The sequence below is a fragment of the Scyliorhinus torazame genome, chromosome 3 (assembly GCF_047496885.1).
Source record: "Scyliorhinus torazame isolate Kashiwa2021f chromosome 3, sScyTor2.1, whole genome shotgun sequence".
NCBI classification, from domain to species: Eukaryota; Metazoa; Chordata; class Chondrichthyes; order Carcharhiniformes; family Scyliorhinidae; genus Scyliorhinus; species Scyliorhinus torazame.
Window position 1 is genome coordinate 160,802,366 of NC_092709.1, and position 20,480 is coordinate 160,822,845.

Here is a 20,480-nt window from a genome sequence, read left to right on the forward strand (position 1 = left end):
CTCCCGCCCCGCCGTGTAGTGGAGAATCCCGCCCCACGTCTTCACTCTAAGGTCCACTCTGCCTGGGACCCTGCTCCCAGGGTGCTACGCTGTCCCCCCATTGGTTGGGGTTCACCCTCTCCCACTCGATACGCCCCGAGCTACCACATCACCCCCCCTTAAGTCCCTCAACACATATTTAAAGAACAGTTTATGTACAGTAACTATATACGGATTGATGTAAATCTTGGCCTTTACTCCCTTTATTTGAAACAAATCATTCTGGAACATTCTGAACTTATTTACACAAGTCTTACTGTCAAAAACTATCCAAAATTTAGAAAATCTCCAACCAGTTCAACTTGATTTGGCGAAGCCAATCTTGTCCCATGATACTTGGTCGATGTCCCTCAACAATGTTCATAGATAACTCGGCCCCTGTTGTCGATACGACTCTGGTATCATAGTTACCCCAAAAGTTTCAGCATTTTACCCCATATGTGGCCAACTTGGCCGCTGTGCTTCTTAAGTTCAAAGATTCAACTCCTTCTCAAAGATATTTAAATGTTTGTTCACCTACAACCATGGCCACATCCCGGTGTCAACCTCAAAATTTAGTGGTCTTCCATTGAGTGTGAGGACTATCTGATTTGGGGTTGTTTTGCTCACTTTCACCATCTTTAAACTGTATTTTTCAGGTTCTTCATCTGAATTCCTCTCCACTTAGTTTACTGGAGCCATGACCTCTTTTTTATTTTGTGCGTTCTGCCTGGCATGGCAACATGCCTGGATGTGGCCCTTCTTATTGTACTAAAAATAAACATTCTCTGCAGCAGCACACTGCTTGTGAGTGGTCTTCCCCACATCGGGAGCAATTGTCTTGGCATCTGGACTGACGATCCATTTACTTCCCTGACCACTGACTATGATCCTGTTCCTGGGATCTTGGCTGAACCTCCTCTGTGCCTGTCGACCTTGCTGCTCTCCTTGCAGCCATACTGCCCCACAGCTGATTCGCCTCACCCACTTGGACGCTTGGAAGTTCTGATGAGCCCCGCTCAGCACACTGGGTTGCCTGAGCGATTTTGATCACCCTGTCTAAGGTGATCTTTGTTTCAACTTCTTTTGCACACTTATGTTGTTAACACCATATTCTAAATGGTCATGCAACATGTCGCTGAGGGCTGTGCCGAATTGACAATGCTCAGCCATTTTGGATCATCTCTCCAGGGTCCCTGACAACCAATTTAAACTTGTAGCACTGGAGTTTAATTGAGGGTCTGTGGTTGAAATGCTCCCTGACCAGCTTAACTAACTGGACGAACGTCAACTTCATTATGTGGCTGTAGGTTAGGGGCTCACAAACCATTAATAGAATAACCTTCTGTCTACCCTCCCCCATTATGTTGTTCACCATTAAAACGTAGCGGAGCTGCTCAATGTGCCGGCTCCAACCTTCGGCCCCCTGGTTGAATGGGTCAAGCTACCCACTCATGGGCATTTTTCAGTCAATGTTTTATGGTTCCGTCGACTCTTTTCGATTTCTCAGTTCGTTTTGGAGACGTCTCCCTTCCCCCTTGAATTCATAGAATTTACAGTGCAGAAGGAGGCCATTCGGCCCATCGAGTCTACACCGGCTCTTGGAAAGAGCACCCTACCCAAGGTCAACACCTCCACCCTATCCCCAGAACCCAGTAACCCCACCCAACACTAAGGCCAATTTTGGACACTAAGGGCAATTTATCATGGCCAATCCACCTAACCTGCACATCTTTGGACTGTGGGAGGAAACCGGAGCACCCGGAGGAAACCCACGCACACACGGGGAGGATGTGCAGACTCCGCACAGACTGTGACCCAAGCCGGAATCGAACCTGGCACCCTGGAGCTGTGAAGCAATTGTGCCATCCACAATGCTACCATGCTGCCCCATGAGGTACAGAGGATTTGCATTCGATCTGGTTTACACTTGTCGCCAATGTGGTAGCTGGGGGCAATATTTCCAGTATAACCGAACAACGGTTTATTCTTAACCAAATAAGTCTTCACTCTCCGGCTCCCAGGTCCATTCTGCCCAAGGCCTCGCTCCCAGTGCCCTTTCCTTTCTCTCATTGATTGCAGTTCGTGCTCTCCCACGCTCATGTGATTTGCAGATGGAAAATTGTGACCGTTGTGAATCTGGTCTGATGAAGCCCATGCTCAAATTTGTCATGCCAAGGTCTGTGCTGGAATTGCAAAACTGTAACACACAACCCATGTAGCCTAGCTATAGCAGCCTCTACTTTTGTTAAAGCAGTATTTCTCTCGCAAAATTAAATTGAATGGCTTAATTTAAATTGTTTTTATGCTGTGAGCCTGCAATTGTCATTTGGTAAAGGCATTGCCATAGATGGATTGGAAGTATGAAGTCGGGGTTAGCCCATCTCATCTGGATCATCAGTTCGATGTTACAATTGATCCCAGTCTGGGCTATGAAGTTAACTTTGCTGCCTGGCTTTCCCATCCTGATTGCTTTCCAGTGATTCCTGCTGGAAAATACACTTCTGTTGAAACTGAGGAAAGAATCATCAGTAATGCCACCCTGCCAAATACTTGACCAGAAGCCCCGTCAAAGTGCACGCGTAAAGCATGGCATGAGACTGCTGCCTAGTGAACGTCAGCATAGCTCAGCTCCTTCAGGAGAAAACGGAGGAAGTTGCAGTGAGGGTGGTTTGAATTCCAATATTTCTGCCTTGTTTAATCTTCGTTCAAGGGTAAAGGTGACTCAACCTAAACTCTCACTCCCAAGTCAAGGTTGTACGACTGCCGTCACATAGTCCATAGTCATAGTGGTGTATTTCAGCCCCATGTTCATAATTAGCAGGGGATAAACCAATTCCCTTCAGGTCATCTTCATGCTCTTGAAGGAAACTGAAGGTGACACAATATTCAGATCCCTATCTGGTTAAAAATAAATATAAAACTAAATGAAATCAAAAAAAAAATCACTCTCAACTGTCCAACTTCAAATGAAAATATTTAGAAGTAAATTCTTCAACATTAAATTGACCAAAGCTATCTCAAAGGAATCACCAGGTTCATGTTGGAAAAATAAAACATGTGGTTTTAAGTGTGAAACGTTCAGGTTGAAAACGTTCTTGCAAAATCATTTTTCTAATTTCTTTATTTTCCACTTGAACATTTTAGGCGTCTTAACAATAATGAATTTACAGTCTTGGAAGCCACTGGGATCTTCAAGAAACTTCCTCAGCTCCGCAAAATGTAAGTTGAACTTGCACATTAGAAAAATGTTCCCAAATGCAGCTGATGAGCAGCTTCCACCTCTGTGAGCTCTGTTTTGTGAAAGACATTGTTCAAGACAATTCCACAAGTGACCTGTAATGTACTGTTAGCGCGGTGAGTGAGGCTGATCGGAGTTGGCAGGTTGCTCCTGTGTGCTAAACTGCTGCCAAAAGCAACTCTTCATTAGTCGGGCACTGGCATCTCCCTCAATTTCACGTTCAGCCAGCTGACCTCTTCTGCAGCACAGCAGGGACTGCCAGCTCTTTTAAGCCAAAAACAGGATCAGTAATCTCCCCTAACTCCCAGTGCAGCACTCCCTAAATTACTGCCTCCTTTCAGTATATATAACACAGGCCTCTGATTTTTCAAATTAATGTCACATTTAGTAATCGAGGACAAAGAACTATTTTACAGTCTTTATTACCAGTAACTGCTATTTAAGTATTGTTATCCATTTAAAAAAAGTTTTACTAGGATGGGATTATGACTTGAAAGTTTTGGTTCTCTTCATGATCGGGCAATTAAAATAGGGCAGGGCGACAAGTGGATCATTTGCATTTTCATGTCACATTTGCATGTACCAGAACCTGACCAGTCGCAGTAATTAAACAATTAATTTTGAACACTGGAATGTAATTCAACACAGTAAGTCGATATGAAGGAAGTGCCCATTTAACCAAGAGTTTCCAGGAATACATCAATATGAAAATATTGGAAGTTGACTATCATTCTGCTGCATTCTGACCGTATGATTGGCAGGAATCGGCCAGAAGAGGTATCATTTCAGGCGATGTGCTGGGATATACTGCACCCCAGCCTTCCTCATCAGCTTGTGTATCTCAGTAGATAACACTTTTGCCTCGGAATCACAAGGATTTTGGTTCAAGTTTCACTCTAGGGCTTAAGTAGAGAAATGAAGGTTGACAGTCCAGTACAGTACCGAGGGAGCTCCTTGGAGGAAACTTTAAAATGAAGCTTTATCTGCCAGTTCAGGTGGATGTCAAAGACATTTCAGTAGATTTTTCATAAATCTCAACATAGATATATTCCACTGAGAAAAACAGTCTATGAGAAGGATACACCATCTGTGGCTAAGAAGTTAAGGATGGTATCAAATTGAAAGATGCTGCAAAGATTAGTGGTAGGCCAGAACATTTGGCAAAATTTTAGAGAATAACAAAGGATGAGTAAATCAATACTAGAGGGAGAAATGGAATATGAGAGAAAACTAGTATGCAATATAAAAACAGACAGTAAAATCTTCTGCAACTATATTCTACCAAGTTCTACAAAGGAAAATCATAGCTAATGTGAGCATTGGTGTCATAGAGGATGAGATTGGGAATGAATAATGGGGGGAAAAGGAGATGGCAGAAGCTTTGAACAAGTATTTTCTGTCTTTCTTCACAAAGAAATGAGAGAAAAAAGCCTTTGAAGAATAATAGAAAAGTAAGGAAGAAAAGGGAGGGAGGAAATGAAAACAATCATCATCATTAGAAAAAGTACTGAAAACGTTAATGGGACTAAAGACTGATAAGCACCCTGCATCTTAGGGTCTTGAGAAGTGGATCCAGAAACAGTAGTAATCTTCCAAAATTCCATAAATTCTGAAAGGTCCCAGTGGATTGAAAACCCTGGGCGCGATTCTCCGCTCCCGCGCCGGTTGGGAGAATCGCCTGGGTCGCCAAATTTTCCCGCGACGCCGGTCCGACGCCCTCCCGCGATTCATGGAAGCGGCCAGACCGGCACAATCGCGTTTTGCGCGGCGCGGTCCAGTGAATCGCCCGAGACAACCAAAGTGGCGATTCACCGGTACCCCCGCGATTCTCCGGCCCGGATGGGCCGAGCGGCCTGACAAAACGGCGGGTTCCCCCCGGCGCCATCCACACCTGGTCGCTGCCGGCTGGAACAGCACGGGAACGCTGGGGGGGGGGCGGCCTGCGGGGGGATGAGGGGGGATCCTGCACTGGTGGGGGCCTCAAATGGGGTCTGGCCCGTGATCGGTGCCCACCGATCGTCGGGCCGGCCTCTCTGAAGGAGAACCACCTTTCTTCCACAGCCCCGAAAGATCCGTCAGACATCTTCTTGCGGGGCGGACTCGGAGAGGGCGGCAACCACACATGCGCGGGTGACGGCAGTTATGCGGCGCCGGCCGCGTCATGTATGCGGCGCCACCTTTACGCGGCGACAAGGCCTGGCCCGTGTAAATGACGCGGCGCCACTCCTAGCCCATTATCGGGCCCTGAATCGGTCGGGATAGGGGCCGTTTCGCGCCGTCGTGAACCTCGACGCCGTTCAGGACGGCGCGAACACTCTACCTCCATTTCGGAGAATCCCGCCCCCTCTATTCAAGAAAGGAGGGAGATAGAAAGTAGGAATCTGTCGGCCAATTACCCTAACAGCTTTCAATAAAAAAAAGCTAGAATCCATTATTAAGGTGGTAGTAGCAGGACATTTAGAAAATCATAATAAAATCACGCAGAATCAAGATGATTTTGTGAATCATTAGAATTCTTTGAGGATGTAACAAACAGGTTGGATAAAGGAGAACCAGTAAATGTCATAGAATCATAGAATTTACAGTGCAGAAGGAGGCCATTCAGTTCATCTGTGGCGACCCACTGAAAGAGCACCAAACTTAATCCCATGCCTCCACTCTATCCCCGTATCCCAGTAACCCCACCTAACTTTTTGGACTCCAAGGGGCAATTTATCATGGCCAATCCACCTAATCTGCACATCTTTGGACTGTGGGAGGAATCAGGAACACCCGGAGGAAACCCACCAGACACGGGGAGAACGTGCAGACTCTGCACAGACAGTGACCCGAGGCCGGAATTGAACCCGCGTGCCTGAAACTGTGAGGCAGCAGTGCTAAGCACAGTGCCACCGTGCTGCCCCTAATGTATTTGGATTTTCACAAAGCATTTGATAAGGTGCCATGTAAAAAGTTACTGAAAAGGTCCTCATGGTGTTGGAGGTAATATGTCAGCATGGATAGAAGAGTAGCTAAGTAACAGGATGAATGATCATTTTCAGGTTGGCAAATGATAACTAGGGGACTGCCCCATGGATTAGTATTTCTGCCACAACTATTTACAATCTACATTCATGACTTGGATGAAAGGACATACTATTGTAGTTAGGTTTGCTGATGATAAAAAGATGAAAGCAAGTTGTGAGGAGGATACAAAAGGTGGAATTCTCCAGTCTTCCACAGCAGATTTTCTCAAGCGGAGGCAGTACGCCATCAGCCGGAGGCAGGATCTTCTGGTCCCACCATAGTCAATGATGATTTACAGTCCACGTCCGTGCAACTGTCAGGGAATCTGCAATGTGAGGTCATTTCGGCAGCACCAGTAGATCCCACCGGTAGAAAGTGCTGGCGGTTTCTGCCCAGAGAGCCTGAAAAGTGATATATATAGATTAAGTGAGTGAGCAACTGTTTGGGAAATGGAGTATCATGTGTAGTTGTCCACTTTGGCAGAAAGAACAGAATAGCTGACTATAATTTCAATAGAGAGCGAATGCAGAATGCTGCCCTACGTAGGCAGGTTGTTTTTGTAGATAAATCACAGAACGTTAGTTTGCAATAGAAGAACGTGATTGGAAAGGCAAATAAAATGTTGGCTTTTATTGCAGACAGGTTGGAGTGCAAAAGAAGGGATTTCTTGCTGCTGCTGTAGAGCACATTTGCGACAGCGCATCTGGGATAGAATTTTGAGCTTCTGTAAAATTGCATGGATGTAATTCCCCCCCTGGGACCCTGCTTGCCCCGACCCATACGCAATTTCACGGTTGGGCGGGCAAAGCCTCGGTGGAAAACCCACCCTTTCATCTATTAAGACCCTTAAGTGGCCACTTAATGGCCACTCAAGGGCCTTTACCCACCCAGCCACAAAGTTCCAGGTTTCTCCTCTTCCCCCATCCCTGCCCCCTCCGGTTGGCGGGCCCCCCCCCCCGGCGATTCCCCGGCCCGAATGGGCCGAAGTCCCGCTGCTAGAATGCCTGTCCCGCCGGCATGGATTAATCCACCTCTCTTACCGGCGGGACAAGGCGGCGGGGGCGGGCTCCGGGGTCCTGGGGGGGGGCGCGGGGCGATCTGGCCCTGGGGGGTGCCCCCACGGTGGCCTGGCCTGCGATCGGGGCCCACCGATCCGCGGGCGGGCCTGTGCCGTGGGGGCACTCTTTTCCTTCAGCCTTCGCCACGGTCTCCACCATGGCGGAGGCGGAAGAGATTCCCTCCACTGCGCATGCGCGGGTATGCCGTGAGCGGCCGCTGACGGTCCCGCGCATGCGCCGCCCAGCAATGTCATTTCCGCGCCAGTTGGCGGGGCACCAAAGGCCTTTCCCGCCAGCTGGCGGGGCGGAAATCAGTACGGCTCGGGCCTAGCCCCTCAAGGTTAGGGCTCAGCCGGTCAAGATGCGGAGGATTCCGCACCTTTGGGGCGGCGCGATGCCGGACTGATTTGTGCCGTTTTTGGCGCCGGTCGGTGGACATTGCGCCGATTACGGAGAATTGCGCCCGTAATGTGGAATCAAAACCTGGGGCGGGATTCTCTGACCGCTCCCCCCCGCTGGGTCGGAGAATCGCCAGGGGACGGCGTGAATCCCGCCACTGCCGGCCGCCGAATTCACCGGCACCGAAAATTCGGCGGGGGTGGGAATCGCGCCGGTTGGCGGCCCCCTCCGCCCCCCCCCCCCCCCCCCCCGGCGATTCTCCGGCCTGCGATGGGCCGAAGTCCCGCTGCTGTCATGCCAGTCCCGCCGGTGTGAATCAAACCACCTACCGTACCGGTGGGACCGGCGGTGCAGGCGGGCTCCGGGGTCCTGGGGGGGCGTGGGCGATCTGGCCCCTGGGGGTGCCCCCACAGTGGCCTGGCCCGCGATCGGGGCCCACCGATCCGCGGGCGGGACTGTGCCGTGGGGGGCACTCTTTTCCTTCCGCCTCGGTCATAGCCTTCGTGATGGCCGATGTGGAAGTGACCCCCCCGCGCATGCGCGGGGATGACATCAGCAGCCTCTGCCGCTTCCGCACATGCACGGACTTCCGCCGGCCGGTGCAGTCCCTTCGGCCCCGGCTGGCGTGGCGCCAAAGGCCTTTCCCGCCGGCCAGCGGCACGCCAACCACTCTGGCGCGGGCATAGCCCCTCAAGGTGAGGGCTTGGCCCCTAAAGGTGCCCGACGCCGGAGTCTTTCCAGCCACTCCATCCCACCGGGACCCCCCGTCCCGCCGGGTAGGGGAGAATCCCGGCCCTTGTCTTACAGTACATGAGGATGTTTTGATTTGAATGCCAGAAAGAAAAATGCCAGAAAGTGTGAACTTAATTTGCTCTTTTGCTACCATGTCATGAGGTGAAAATTCTGTTCACTTTTTAATCTGGGGTGACCCCGTCCCAAATCCAAAGAACAGGGTAATTTAAGTAGTAGGGGTGGACATCTGTATCTAATGCAGCAGTGACACCTACCCTGTGGGGGCAGAGCAATCTCAGAGCAGCAGCCTACCAGCCTGAGAGGGCACGGAAGAAGTTGCTCAGGCCAATGGGTGGGGAAGGCTAAGAACCATAGAATTGCTACAGTGCAGAAGGAGGCCATTCTTCCAGTCGATCCTGCACCGACCCACTGAAAGAGCACCCTACCTAGGCCACTACCTATCCCTTTAACCCACCCAACCCGCACATCTTTGGACCATGGGAGAAAACTGGAGCACCCAAAGGAAACCCACGCAGACACAGCAAAAAAGTGCAAACTCCACGCAGTCGCCCAAGGCCAGAATTGAACCTGGGTCCATGGTGCTGTGAGACAGCAGTGCTAACAACTGCCCCACCGTGCCACTCACGGTATATTTTGTTCCAAGCTATTGCTCAATGGCAATCGATCCTACTGCATTCAGTCTTTTTAATTTTGCAGCCTACTTCAAGCTTAGAATAAAACCTGCCACTGCTCTCAGTTGAGATAGATTCCAGTGTACCTCTCAGGAGTACACCTGGGGGTTTCTATAATAATCTGGGAGTTCCTGAGACACACTTCAAGGTACTGTCACAGTGTTACTGAAGCAGACAGGAGAAACACTCTCATTAGCACAATTTTACGTTCAATTTAAATGGGGCAGAAGTCCACCAGATCGGGGGCGAAATTCTCCGGAAACGGCGCGATGTCCACCGACTGCCGCCCAAAACGGCGTAAATCAGACGGGCATCGCGCCGCCCCAAAGGTGCGGAATGCTCCACATCTTTGGGGGCCGAGCCCCAACCTTGAGGGGCTAGGTCGGCGCCGGACGAATTTCCGCCCCGCCAGCTGGCGGAAAAACCGTTGGTGCCCCGCCAGCTGGCGCGGAAGTGACATCTCCGGGCGGCGCATGCGCGGGAGCGTCACCGGCCGCTGACAGCTTCCCACGCATGCGCAATGGAGGGAGTCTCTTCTGCCTCCGCCATGGTGGAGACCGTGGCGGAGGCGGAAGGGAAAGAGTGCCCCCACGGCACAGGCCCGCCCGCGGATCGGTGGGCCCTGATCGCGGTCCAGGCCACCGTGGGGGCACCCCCCGGAGCCAGATCGCCCCGCGCCCCCCCCAGGACCCCGGAGCCCGCCCACGCCACCTTGTCCCGCCGGTAAGGTAGCTGGTTTAATTTACGCCGGCGGGACAGGCATTTTAGCGGCGGGACTTTGGCCCATCCGGGCCGGAGAATCGCGCGGGGGGGGCCGCCAACCGGCGCGGCGCGATTCCCACCTCCGCCGAATATCCGGTGCCGGAGACTTCAGCAACCGGCGGGGGCGGGATTCACTCCAGCCCCCGGCGATTCTCCGACCCGGCGGGGGGTCGGAGAATCTCGCCCCATGATTCTGCTCCAAATTCCAATAATTTATATCACAAGACTCCAGAATTGTGTTCTGCCGGAGGGTGTATATTCCTCCCTAATGTGTTTATTGGGGAGAGACAGGGTTCACTCTGCTGTCTGATTGCATTAATAGAATTTATTTGGCTTGACTTTCAACATCGCCATCATATTGCTAACTGAGAAAAATGCCTTCTGTTTAATATTTGTTTCATATATCCATATAAGGCAATGCTCATGTGATGAACCTGGCATCTAAGCCCAGCCCAGGTGAGTACTTTCAATTAAGATTGTAACTTTCTGAATTCCTTCCACACTTTGTCTTTTAGAAACTTGAGCAATAATAAGATTACAGATATTGAGGAGGGTGTGTTTGAGGGAGCTACAGGTGTGAATGAAGTGCTATTGACGGGTAACCGCCTCGAAACTGTACACCGGAAAATGTTCAAAGGACTGGATAGTCTTAAAACACTGTAAGTAAAACAAGTTTGCCATTAATTCTCCATTTTGCATTACTGGACAGTGCTTCACTAGATTACAACAACTGCCTCAGGAGTTTTTCTCATTCACATAATGAAAACAATTACAGATAATGTCATTATCTCTTTGGATGCTTTGCTCAATTTTTTACCCATGGGATTAGATTATGTGCATGCAGACTAAAATTCAGCTATCAATTCAGAAAAAAAGAGTTGGATTTGTTTACATTTAATCAAGTAATCAGTACTTATAATTTTTGATAAATACATTCATAGCACATTGACCTTAATAAATTGCCTGAACACTGATCAAATGGAGACAGAGGGCTTGATTCTCCCGATCCACAACCATGTGTTCCCGTCAGCGGGAAAACCAGAGTGATTCCTGCTAGCGATCAGAGCGACCCCGACGTGCCACGCAATGGTACTTGGCACATTTTGTTTCCTCAAATGGGTTTTCAGTGCCACACCAGGCATATGCTGGAACTGAGAGGGCGGGACCTAATCTCTGTCAGCTCCACAACTCAAAGACTGGGGTGCTATGTTTAATGGGCACCCAATCTTAAATGTTGCTGCAGCCCCCCCGGATCACTGATATGCCCCCCCTCCCTACCCCCACCTTCAGTACCCCTCGTCAGCCCCCCAGTTTCCTCCTTCAGCCCTCCCTCATTCCCCCCTTACCCTATCCCTCCCTCATCTCCCCCTTCTCTATCCCTACCCTGGGCACACCCATCCTGGCACCTTGCAGTCCGAAGGATGTTGGGAAACCCGTTATAGCCGGCTGGTGGGGGTCAGGAGACACACGACTAGTTTGACACCTGGCGTGAATCCCAAGTTTGGCCTAACGCGGGCCATTGCAAACCCGACGGCTAGCGGGCAGTCCCAGAGAATCTGGGCCAGAGTCACAAAAAATCATGGCCTCACAGACCTTACGCTGGAGGTATTAAATGCACTTTTACATTTATGTTCAGATTTTATGAGAATAGCACACTAGTTTAAAATCTGTTTTAATCACAGCAGCATTATGACAGTTTGAGTTTCCTATGGGGAAGTGCTTTTCTGCATTCTGTCCTATGTTAACATTGCCCAGGAGAGTGTGGCATTTTAAAGTCGATAGGATTATAGAAACTGGATGACTTCAATGCACTGTACTCTGTAAAAGCGCTTTATGTTTAATCAGTAAATGATAGGGAGTATTTATTGGTATAATCCTGGATTATGTAGTTGCACCATTACTTCTGAATCACAAAGTTGAGTGTTTAAGGTATGTTGATATTTTAGTGCTATTATGAGGAGGAGCTGCATTTAGAGGTATTGGTGCGATTCAGCGACTGCATTGCGCCCGGCGCGGATCGGGGTACGCTGGGTGAATAGTGAGAGAGGGAAAAATAGAGATTCATGCCGGATGTGAACCAATTTACAATTCACCTGACCCGCTCCCGATGGCGAGTTCCAGATCTCATCCAAAAATGGCCTTAATTAACCCTAATTTGCGTGTATTTCAATCCTAATGAGACTGAAGTTGAATGCAGCAGCCTTCTGGGAATTACCCGACTCCGCAGTGGGAAGTTACACAGGAGTCATTTAGTACTCCTTTTTAAAAACAGGAAGATGGAACAATGGTTTCTGAGGAGTGAGTAGCCATTTCCATTCTCCGGCATGCAGCTCAAGGACACAGGAGCTACTGCCCAGTGCTCGGGGGGTGGGGGACCCCTCAGGGGGATTGGATTTGGTTGGGGGCTAAAGTGTTCCAGGTCAGGGGGTCGCCGCTGGGTCGGGAGGGGGGAGGTGAGGGGTTTAGCATCTGTGAGGCCTTCAAACCATCTTTAAATATTATGGAGGCCCGTAACATGGGCAATCACAGCTGCAGCCTGTCGGTCTTACTGAACTGTCCCAGGACTGGGCCCTGCTACAGCTTCTCTCCTGAAAGTTATTTTCGCCCCCTTTGACTGTGAGAAGCCTCCAGCTTCACAGCTGAAGGTTATCTCAAAAGAGGGATTAACCTTGTTAGTTGTGATAGCACTTCACGCTCCTGAACACCAAAGTGATTCCTCCAAGGCACAGGTGCCATATCTCAGAAAATAATTAGTGCACTGCATGTCCAGCAACTTTGATGCCTGAACGGTGGGCCTGAACTCTAGGAGCATTAGCACCATAGAGGCAGCTGCCAACAATCAAACAGTAAAGAACAGGGCTTCACCACTGAGGATGCTCTTGCAGCCAAAGGGTAAGTGTGTGGATAATTTTGAAAATGCCAATAAAAATATATTTTTTAAAAAGTGTGTGGATGAGCAGAGGGCAGCTGAACATGGCCTCCCTAATGTTCCCAACAAAAGTCTGGGGTCCAGAGGCTCCAGATATGGCCAGGAATAAGCATGCAAAGCATGGGGCAGCACGGTAGCATTGTGGATAGCACAATTGCTTCACAGCTCCAGGGTCCCAGGTTCGATTCCGGCTTGGGTCACTGTCTGTGCGGAGTCTGCACATCCTCCCCGTGTGTGCGTGGGTTTCCTCCGGGTGCTCCGGTTTCCTCCCACAGTCCAAAGATGTGCAGGTTAGGTGGATTGGCCATGATAAATTGCCCTTAGTGTCCAAAATTGCCCTTAGTGTTGGGTGGGGTTACTGGGTTATGGGGATAGGGTGGAGGTGTTGACCTTGGGTAGGGTGCTCTTTCCAAGAGCCGGTGCAGACTCGATGGGCCGAATGGCCTCCTTCTGCACTGTAAATTCTATGATAATCTATGAAAGCAAGGTTATCCAGCATATCTGGCTTGCTGGATGGCACTCTGAAAGAATACGTATCAGTCATGGTAAGGGTGGGAGAGACGTGGGGGATTAGAAGGTCCCGGGATGGAAGCCCTAATGGATTTTTGGTCTCTCTCCTTCTCCAATTCCTTCCAGATGAAACTGTTTTCTGGTGTGGGTCCCACAGAGGCTTTGCTTGTGGCAGCCAAGGCGGACAGACTCCTTGGAAGGCAGCAATGACAATGCAGGCTGGAGGCGGCACCCCATGTGCGGGGTCTGCCGCACATCCTGCAGACCCATTCACCCATCAGGCTGAGGAGCCAGAAGGGGAGTGCAGTGACGGCACAAGGTTACATGCATTGTTGGTCTTTCCATGAACTAACGGACATCATGGGCTGGATTCTCCGTAATCGGCGCGATGTCTGCCGACCGGCGCCAAAAACGGCGCGAATCAGTCCGGCATCGCGCCGCCCCAAAGGTGCGGAATTCTCCACATCTTGAGGGGCCGAGCCCTTACCTTGAGGGGCTAGGCCCGTGCCGGACTGATTCCCGCCCCGCCAGCTGGCGGGAAAGGCCTTTGGTGCCCCGCCAGCCAGCGCGGAAATGACTTTGCCGGGCGGCGCATGCGCGGGAGCGTCAGCGGCCGCTCACGGCATCCACGCGCATGCGCAGTGGAGGGGGTCTCTTCCGCCTCCGCCATAGTGGAGACCAGCTGGCGTGGGTTGACAGCGGCAGGACTTCGGCCCATCGCGGACTGGGGAATCGCCGGGGGATTCCCGCCGACCGGCGCGGCACGATTCCCGCCCCCGCCGAATATCCGGTGGCGGAGAATTCGCGACAAGGCGGGGGCGGGATTCACGCCGGCCCCCGGCAATTCTCCGACCCGGTGGGGGGTCGGAGAATCGCGCCCCATATGCCGCACAAGACTGCGTCTCAGCAGGGAGACAGTACGGCACCTCTGCCACATCCCCGCGGACATGGCACCCATGGAGGATGAGGACGTTCGCTCCGACTGGCCAAGCATTTTACCGCAGCCCTCAACTTCTCTGCCACCGGTTCATTCCAGTGTTCAAGTGGGGACTTGATTGGCATTCGCAACCTACAGCTCACAGGTGTATCCGGGAGCTGGCGGATGCTCTTTATGCCCGGGCATCAGACCATATCACCTTTGACCTGGGCCAGGCCCACCAAGATGCCTGAGCTGCAGGGTTTGCTGCCTTCGCCGGGATGCCCCAGGTCAAGGGGGCAATTGATGGCATGCATATCGCCCTGCGAGCTCTGGGGTATCAGGAGAACCCTATATTAACAGGAGGGGGTTCCACTCCCTGAATGTTCAGATCATGTGCGACCACCACCTCAGGATTATGCTGCTGAAATACGGTTACCATGTCTTGACTGCCCTGGCAGTGTGCTGCAGTACAGGCCCCAGAGGGTCTCATGCTTTGTGGTAGTCTGCTGTGCCCTCCACAATTTGGCACAGCATTGCGATGACATGCTGGAGGAGGAGGAGGCGGAGGGACGTGCGGCCTCATCTGAAGAAGAGGAGGAGGTGTAGCAGGAGAAATGCTGCCAGGTCAGACAGCCAATCTGCAGCCTTGCGTGGTGCTGCCGATCGCCAGCTGAGCTGGAGTCTCCGGCAGGCGATCAAGGAGGCAAAGGCTAGAGCATCAGCCCATTCCCCATAAAGAGCTCTGGCTGCTCTGATATCCTGAAGGCAACCATGAGTGGGCACGTCTCCACCCTCACTCCCACAACCTTGGACATGGCCTCAAAGAAGGAAGTCCAATGCCAACCAAGTCTGGCGCATGCCCAGAACATGTGGGTGCGGTTGGCCGGGCCTCCCTGGCACCATTCAAGTTTGTCCTCCACATCCGGAAAGAGCCCATTCATTCATATTCTCATTAGGTGCGTCCTGTGCATCACCTTTAGTTGCGTTAAGTTCAACCCTGCGCATGTGCAGGTGAAGTTTGCCCAGTTCAGTGCTTCGATCTAAGTCCTCCCTCCCAATCTCCCTGCCTAGTTCTTCCTCCCAATTTTTCTTTTTCTCGTCCAGGGGTGAGTGTTGTCCATACATGCCCCCTCCCCCCCCCCCCCCCCCCCCCAGGTCACCCACATTCAGTAGTCTTTCTAGTAGTGAATGTCCTGGTATCTGGGGATATATTGCCATTTCCTTTCGGAGGAAGTTTTTGACCTCAGGTCGTTCCCTCTCAGGAACTGCAACTTCTATGTAAGTTCCCCAGAGTCGCTACTCTACCGTCCAGGTTCATGTCCCTAACCATCAGTGTCCGCTCATTCTGTCACCACTTCTTGAAGGAGTCGCCATTGTTGCGGGAATGAACCCATGAGTATTGCAGATGGGACCCTGGTGGACATTTCAGTTAGTCCGAAGTGCTGCCTCATTTGATTCTACATTGGGAGCGTGGCTGCTACCACTGGGCTTTTCAATTAACTTGAGCGATCTGAACAGAAAGAGGAACCTGGGTAGCACGTTCATCTTGATTGTCTCTGTTCTCCCTGCGAGGGAGAGTGGGAGTGAACCCCACCTTTGCAAATTCTTTTTAACTTTCTCCACCAGACCTGGTTCCACATGTGGATCAGTATCCATTCATGGGATTTTTGATTTCCCATATTGCGAAATTTGCTCCATGGGTGGCGTTGTGCCTGGCCCGCCTCCAACCTCACATACATGTACTGTGGTGTGTGGTCAGATATCACAATTGCGGCCACTCCTAATATCCCTGGAAGCTTTCCCCACTACGAAGACATCAATACTGGTGTAGACCTGTGTACCTTGGAGAAGAAGAACTCCTTCTCTCCTCGGTGCGTGAACCTCCAGAGGTCCACTGCTCTCATCTGCTCCATGAAGTTGTTCAACTCTCTCGCCATGTTTGATAGTTTCCCTGATTCACAGCTGGATCTGTCCGTCCATGGGTCCTGTATGCAGTTAAAGTGTGCCCCACCCACCCATAATGTGTCACTGTGCGTCTTTGTTGGGGGATTTTTGCCATGAGATTTATGAATACCGTATCGTCCCACTTGGGAGGGTACATGTTTATGAGGACCACTGGTGCCTCTTCCAGGACACCACCAACCATGAAGTAATGTCTCCCTGGGTCCGTGATCATCTTTGTTGGCGTGAAGGTTGTCCTCTTGTTAAGCAGTATGGCCACCCCCTAGTCCTCATTCCATAACATGATTGGTACGTCTGTCCCATCCAGTTCTTTTTACCCGCAGTCAGTCCCTCTCCCTCAGTTGCGTTTCTTGAAGGCAGACAACATGGGCCATCAGACTTTTCAGATAGGCAAAGACTCTGGGGCGTCATTCTCCGACCCCCCGCCGGGTCGGAGAATGGCCGTAGGCCGCCATGAATCCTGCCCCCGCCGAAGTCTCCGGTACCGGAGATTGGGCGGGGGCGGGAATCGGGCCGCGCCGGTTGGTGGGACCCCCCGCTGGATTCTCCGTCCCGGATGGGCCGAAGTCCCGCCCAGAAATTGCCTGTCCCGCCGGCGTAAATCAAACCTGGTATTTACCGGCGGGACCAGGCAGCGTGGGCGGGCTCCGGGGTCCTGGGGCGCGGGGCGATCTGACCCCGGGGGGGGTGCCCCCACGGTGGCCTGGCCCGCGATCGGGGCCCACCGATCCGCGGGCGGGCCTGTACCGTGGGGGCACTCTTTCCCTTCCGCCTCCGCTACGGCCTCCACCATGGCAGAGGCGGAAGAGACTCTCCCCACTGCGCATGCGCGGGAAACTGACAGCGGCCGCTGACGCTCCCGCGCATGCGCCGGGAAACTGTCAGCGGCCGCTGACGCTCCCGCGCATGCGCCGCATTTCCGTGCCAGCTGGCGGGGCAACAAACGCCATTTCCGCCAGCTGGCGGGGCGGAAATCCCTCCGGCGTCGGCCTAGCCCCTCAATGTTGGGGCTAGGCCGCCAAAGATGCGGAGCATTCCGCACCTTTGGGCCGGCGCGATGCCCGTCTGATTGGCGCCGTGTTTGGCGCCAGTCGGCGGACATCGCGCCGTTGGGGGAGAATTTCGCCCCTGGATCTTTTCATTGGGCCATTAAGTCCCTTTACGTTCCAGGTGACTCTCCTGATGGGAGGTTTCTGCCCTCCCACTCCCAGCTTGCGGGGTCAACCATACTTACATAGAACATACAGTGCAGAAGGAGGCCATTCAGCCCATCGAGTCTGCACCGACCCACTTAAGCCCTCACTTCCACCCTATCCCCGTAACCCAATAACCCCTCCTAACATTTTTTGGACACTAAGGGCAATTTAGCATGGTCAATCCACCTAACCTGAACATCTTTGAACTGTGGGAGGAAACCAGAGCAGCCGGAGGAAACCCACGCAGACACGTGGAGAACGTGCAGACTCCGCACAGACAGTGACCCAGCGGGGAATAGAACCTGGGACTCTGTAGTTTTCTCTTCTCCCCCCCCCCAACACTTCTACTCGGCACTCTCTCCCACTCGGGAGCTATGCCGTGGCCCCCCCTTCTCCCGTACTTCCCTGCACTAGCTTGCTCGCTATTGTGGTGGCCCCGCCCACAGGGAGTGATCATTACCTTCCCTTCTCCTATCCGGTGTGTTCCTTCCCCCTGCCCCTAGAATTGTTTGTGGGCATTTAACAGTCACTGTGGTGGTCTTGAAGGAGGATTGGGGACGATTGTCACAAACCTAGTAGCCTATTTTGGTGCTAAAAATGACAAATTCAAACTTCCAGGAGGGAACCATCTTTCCTATATCCGAACCCCACATCCTTATCACCACAGCTCAGGGGGAACCTTGTCCAGAGGTTCGGCATTTGACTGGGACCCAGCTGTGTTCTGGGATCCAGCAGACTTCCGACTGCTGACTCCCTTGGATGTTCCTGCCTTCAGCTGATATGTCTCAGCAACTGTGTGGTGCTCACCGGATTGTGCCCCAGAAGCCCGTCCACTAATGTCACTCACCGAGGTATATGTCTCTGCGCTGGTGCAAGGTACAGGTAAAAGCTGTGATGCCTCATCAGTGGTATTCTTGATTCTTGGAGTTCTCCTCTGAGGTGTTCTCTTGGTGACGGGGGTGGGTTGGTATACGTTTCCGGATAGCCCATCCTCATCAAATGGTGATCCTGCGAGACAATGGTCATGTGGTCAATGAGAGGAAGGTTAATTTTGGCTGACACGAACAACTCACTTGAGACAGGTCATCTGAGTGAAGAGGCAGTGGATTCTCACCTGTCCGGCACAGGCAACCTCTCTGTCAGTGATTGCTCCCTCCTCGGGCAACCCCTCGAATTCCAGGGTCTGTTCCTCACAGGGGTGAAGATTCGAATCTATGGGACTACGCCCCCCCCCCCCCATCTTGGCCCTTTCCTGTTTATTATGGGCTATCTTTTCCTGCGGGGCCAAACAGAGAGCTTTGTGAACCATGTGGCAGGCACGGTAGCATTGTGGATAGCACAATTGCTTCACAGCTCCAGGGTCCCAGGTTCAATTCCGGCTTGGATCACTGTCTGTGTGGAGTCTGCACATCCTCCCCGTGTGTGTGTGGGTTTCCTCCGGGTGCTCCGGTTTCCTCCCACAGTCCAAAGATGTGCAGGTTAGGTGGATTGGCCATTCTAAATTGGCCTGAGTGTCCAAAATTGCCCTTAGTGTTGGGTGGGGTTATTGGGTTACGGGGATAGGGTGGAGGTGTTGACCTTAGGTAGGGGGCTCTTTCCAAGAGCTGGTGCAGACTCGATGGGCCGAATGGCCTCCTTCTGCACTGTAAATTCTATGACTTCTATGATGTGCTTAATGGATCAGGAGGTCTGTTGCAGGTGGCATGTGTAAACACTTGATTCCCTTGCTGATTAAATATGTGTCTATCTCAGCGCAGTAAATGCTTAATTACCTAACCTCTACAGCCCTCTGCTGTAAAGAATTCCACAGATTCACTACCCTCTGAGAGAATAAATTCATCTTCATTTGTCTTAAATGGGTGACCACTTACTCTGAGATGATGCCCTCTGATTCGAGACTCCTACAAGAGGCTGTGACAGTAATGGACCGCAATACATGTCCAAGTGAGTGTGGTAAGTGACTTAAGGGAATTTGGAGGAAATAGAGTTCCCATGCACCTGATGCCCTTCTTGGTGGCAGTTGCCATAGTTTTAGGAAGAGGCATCAGCAGACAGATGACAATCTGCTTTCTGGAGAAGAATAGAGAACAAATTGGGGGGAACAATCAGTTAAGAACTTGTTCTCTAACCAGGGGCGGGATTCTCCGACACCCCGCCGGGTAGGAGAATCGCCGGGGGGGCGGCGTGAATCCCGCCCCCTCCAGCCGCCGAATACTCCGGCACCGAAAAGTCGGCGGGGGTGGCAATCGCGCCGCGCCGGTCGGCGGGCCACCCCCGGCGATTCTCCGGCCCGCGATGGGCTGAAGTCTCGCTGCTGTCATGCCAGTCCCACCGGCGTGAATCAAACCATACCGGCGGGACAAGGCGGCGGGGGCGGGCTCCAGGGTCCTGGGCGGGGCGCGGGGCGATTTGGCCCCGGGGGTTGCCCCCACGGTGGCCTGGCCCGCATTCGGGGCCCACCGATCCGCGGGCGAGCCTGTGCCGTGGGGGCACTCATTTCCTTCCACCTCAGCCATAGCCTTCGCAATGGCCGATGCGGAATTGACCCCCCCCCCCCCCCCGCGCATGCGTGCGGATGACGTCAGCAGCCACTGACGCTCCCACGCATGCACGGACTTCCGCCTGCTGGCCGAATCCCTTCGGCCCTGGCTGGCGTGGCGCCAAAGGCCTTTCCCGCCGGCCGGTGGTGCGCAAACCACTCCGGCGTGGGCCTAGCCCCTCAAGTTGGGGGCTTGGCCCCTAAAGGTGCGGAGAAATCCGCACCTTTGGGGTGGCCCGGCGCCGGAGTGGTTCCCGACACTCCATCCCGCCGGGACCCCCCGCCCCGCCGGGTAGGGGAGAATCCCGGCCCGGGAGTGACAAAGTCACAGAATATGTCATGAAGGCATGGTTAGCCATGGGTAGTTTGCTAAAAGAGTTTTGCATCTGCTTTAAGTTTTCAAAATGTCTAATCTGCAAAAATGAATACTGAACTTACAAATGTCACTGCCATTAATCTGTTATCCTTCCAGCCAGAAAGATACTTCTGGTTGAGCCCAGAGATAGCAAGCTAAAGG

The 20,480-nt window shown here is 52.3% G+C and overlaps 1 protein-coding gene across 7 annotated transcripts in view; it reads left to right on the plus strand.

Annotated features, from left to right (window-relative positions):
* Positions 1-20,480, plus strand: part of slit2 (slit homolog 2 (Drosophila)) — a 671,546-nt gene that overhangs the window by 463,014 nt on the left and 188,052 nt on the right. For all 7 annotated transcript variants that reach the window (XM_072496476.1, XM_072496471.1, XM_072496473.1 and 4 more), the window contains 2 exons: positions 3,166-3,240; positions 10,424-10,567. In XM_072496476.1, coding sequence (XP_072352577.1) covers positions 3,166-3,240; positions 10,424-10,567 — 219 coding nt within the window. The remainder of the gene's footprint in view (positions 1-3,165; positions 3,241-10,423; positions 10,568-20,480) is intronic.